The 1502-nt window shown below is 45.5% G+C and overlaps 1 protein-coding gene across 1 annotated transcript in view; it reads left to right on the top strand.

Moving 5' to 3' along the window:
* The window catches only part of RAP1GAP2 (RAP1 GTPase activating protein 2), an 86583-nt gene that overhangs the window by 43800 nt on the left and 41281 nt on the right, over positions 1 to 1502 (top strand). The window contains exon 8 of the mRNA XM_023731001.1: positions 24 to 124. Coding sequence (XP_023586769.1) covers positions 24 to 124 — 101 coding nt within the window. The remainder of the gene's footprint in view (positions 1 to 23; positions 125 to 1502) is intronic.

Raw genomic sequence — 1502 nt, 5'->3', positions numbered from 1 at the left:
CCCTGTTCCTATGTCTCTTTCAGACCCTGGAGGAGGAGCTGTTTGGGAACAATGAAGAGAGCCCGGCTTTCAAGGAGTTCTTGGACCTGCTGGGAGACACGATCACGCTGCAGGACTTCAAAGGGTGGGTTTCAACCAAGATGGCTCCTGCTCCATTGATGAGGCCCTAGTGGAAGGGTAAGGGGCATACAGCTTAGTCTCAGGGACAGTGTGTGAGAGTTAAGAACACACAAGAAGTGGGATTGTTTTTCAGCATATGATGAATGCTCACTTAGCTGTATTCTGAAGGAAAAGGTGGTACAGGGATGACCCAGAATGGCAGATTATCTGCCATGTGGCCTTAGGATGCGTGATGAACTTGCTTCCCCACAGATTGGCCTTTCTAAGTACTTTGGCTCAGACTGAGAATGAAATGCCTTCTTCTCTCTTAACACCCACCAGGCATTAGGGGAAGAGGGTTCTGTGCAGTTCTGGGGTGTAATGACTGTTTCTTAGAGAAAAGAATGGATAATTATGAGTTGGTATAAATACAGTAATCCTGCAGGCAGGAATCCCTGCAATAGCCTATGGTTCTCTTAATGGACAGAAAGATGGACTATTAAGGACATTGCTTGGAAAAAATTCTGGCCCTTGACTTTCCTTGGCAAAGGCAAAATTTGGGAAGAAGCTTCAGACCTGGCCAGCCTGGTCTGTGTTTGGTGGCTGATACACAGCTGAAGCCTCCCAGAGTTCTTGACTGTAGCAGCCAGATTAACAGGATCTCCCAACATGATGTGTGACAGCAGCTAGCCCAGTACCTGGCATATAGTAGGTGCTCAATAATTGCTTCCTTCCCTCCTCTTCTTCCTTCTCCTTTTCCTTTCCCCTCTCTTTCTCTCTTCTTCCTCCCCCTTCTAGGTCATTACTACTGTCTGGAGTCAGTCACAAATAGGTTAAAATCCCAGCTCCACCATTTATTACCTCTGTGACTTTGGACAAAGAGCTTAACCTCTGCAAGCCTCAGTTTCTTCATCTGTAAAAAAGGAGATAAATATAGTCCGACCTCATAGGGTTTGTCTTAGTTATCTAGTGCTGCTATAACAGAAATATCACAAGTAGATGGCTTTAACAAAGAGAAATTTATTCTCTCACCATCTAGTAGGCTACAAATCCAATTTCAGGGCGTCAGCTCCAGGGGAAGGCTTTCTCTCTCTATCGACTCTGGAGGAAGGTCCTTGTCATCAATCTTCCGCTGGTCGAGGAGCTTCTGAGGCACAGGGACCCTGGGTCCAAAGGATGTGCTTTGCTCCTGGTGCTGTTTTCTTGGTGGTATGAAGTCCCCATGTCTCTCTGCTCGCTTCTCTCTTTTATATCTCAAAAGAGATTGGCTCAAGACACAATCCAATCTTGTAGATTGAGTCCTGCCTCATTAACATAACTGCTGCTAATCCCATCTCATCAACATCATAGAGATAGGATTTACAACACATAGGAAAATCACATCAGATGACAAAATGGTGGAC

Source organism: Trichechus manatus, unplaced genomic scaffold (genome assembly GCF_000243295.1).
Source record: "Trichechus manatus latirostris isolate Lorelei unplaced genomic scaffold, TriManLat1.0 scaffold00040, whole genome shotgun sequence".
Classification (NCBI taxonomy): Eukaryota; Metazoa; Chordata; class Mammalia; order Sirenia; family Trichechidae; genus Trichechus; species Trichechus manatus.
The sequence above is the reverse complement of the archived record's forward strand: the minus strand, read 5'-3'. Positions and strand labels throughout refer to the sequence as shown.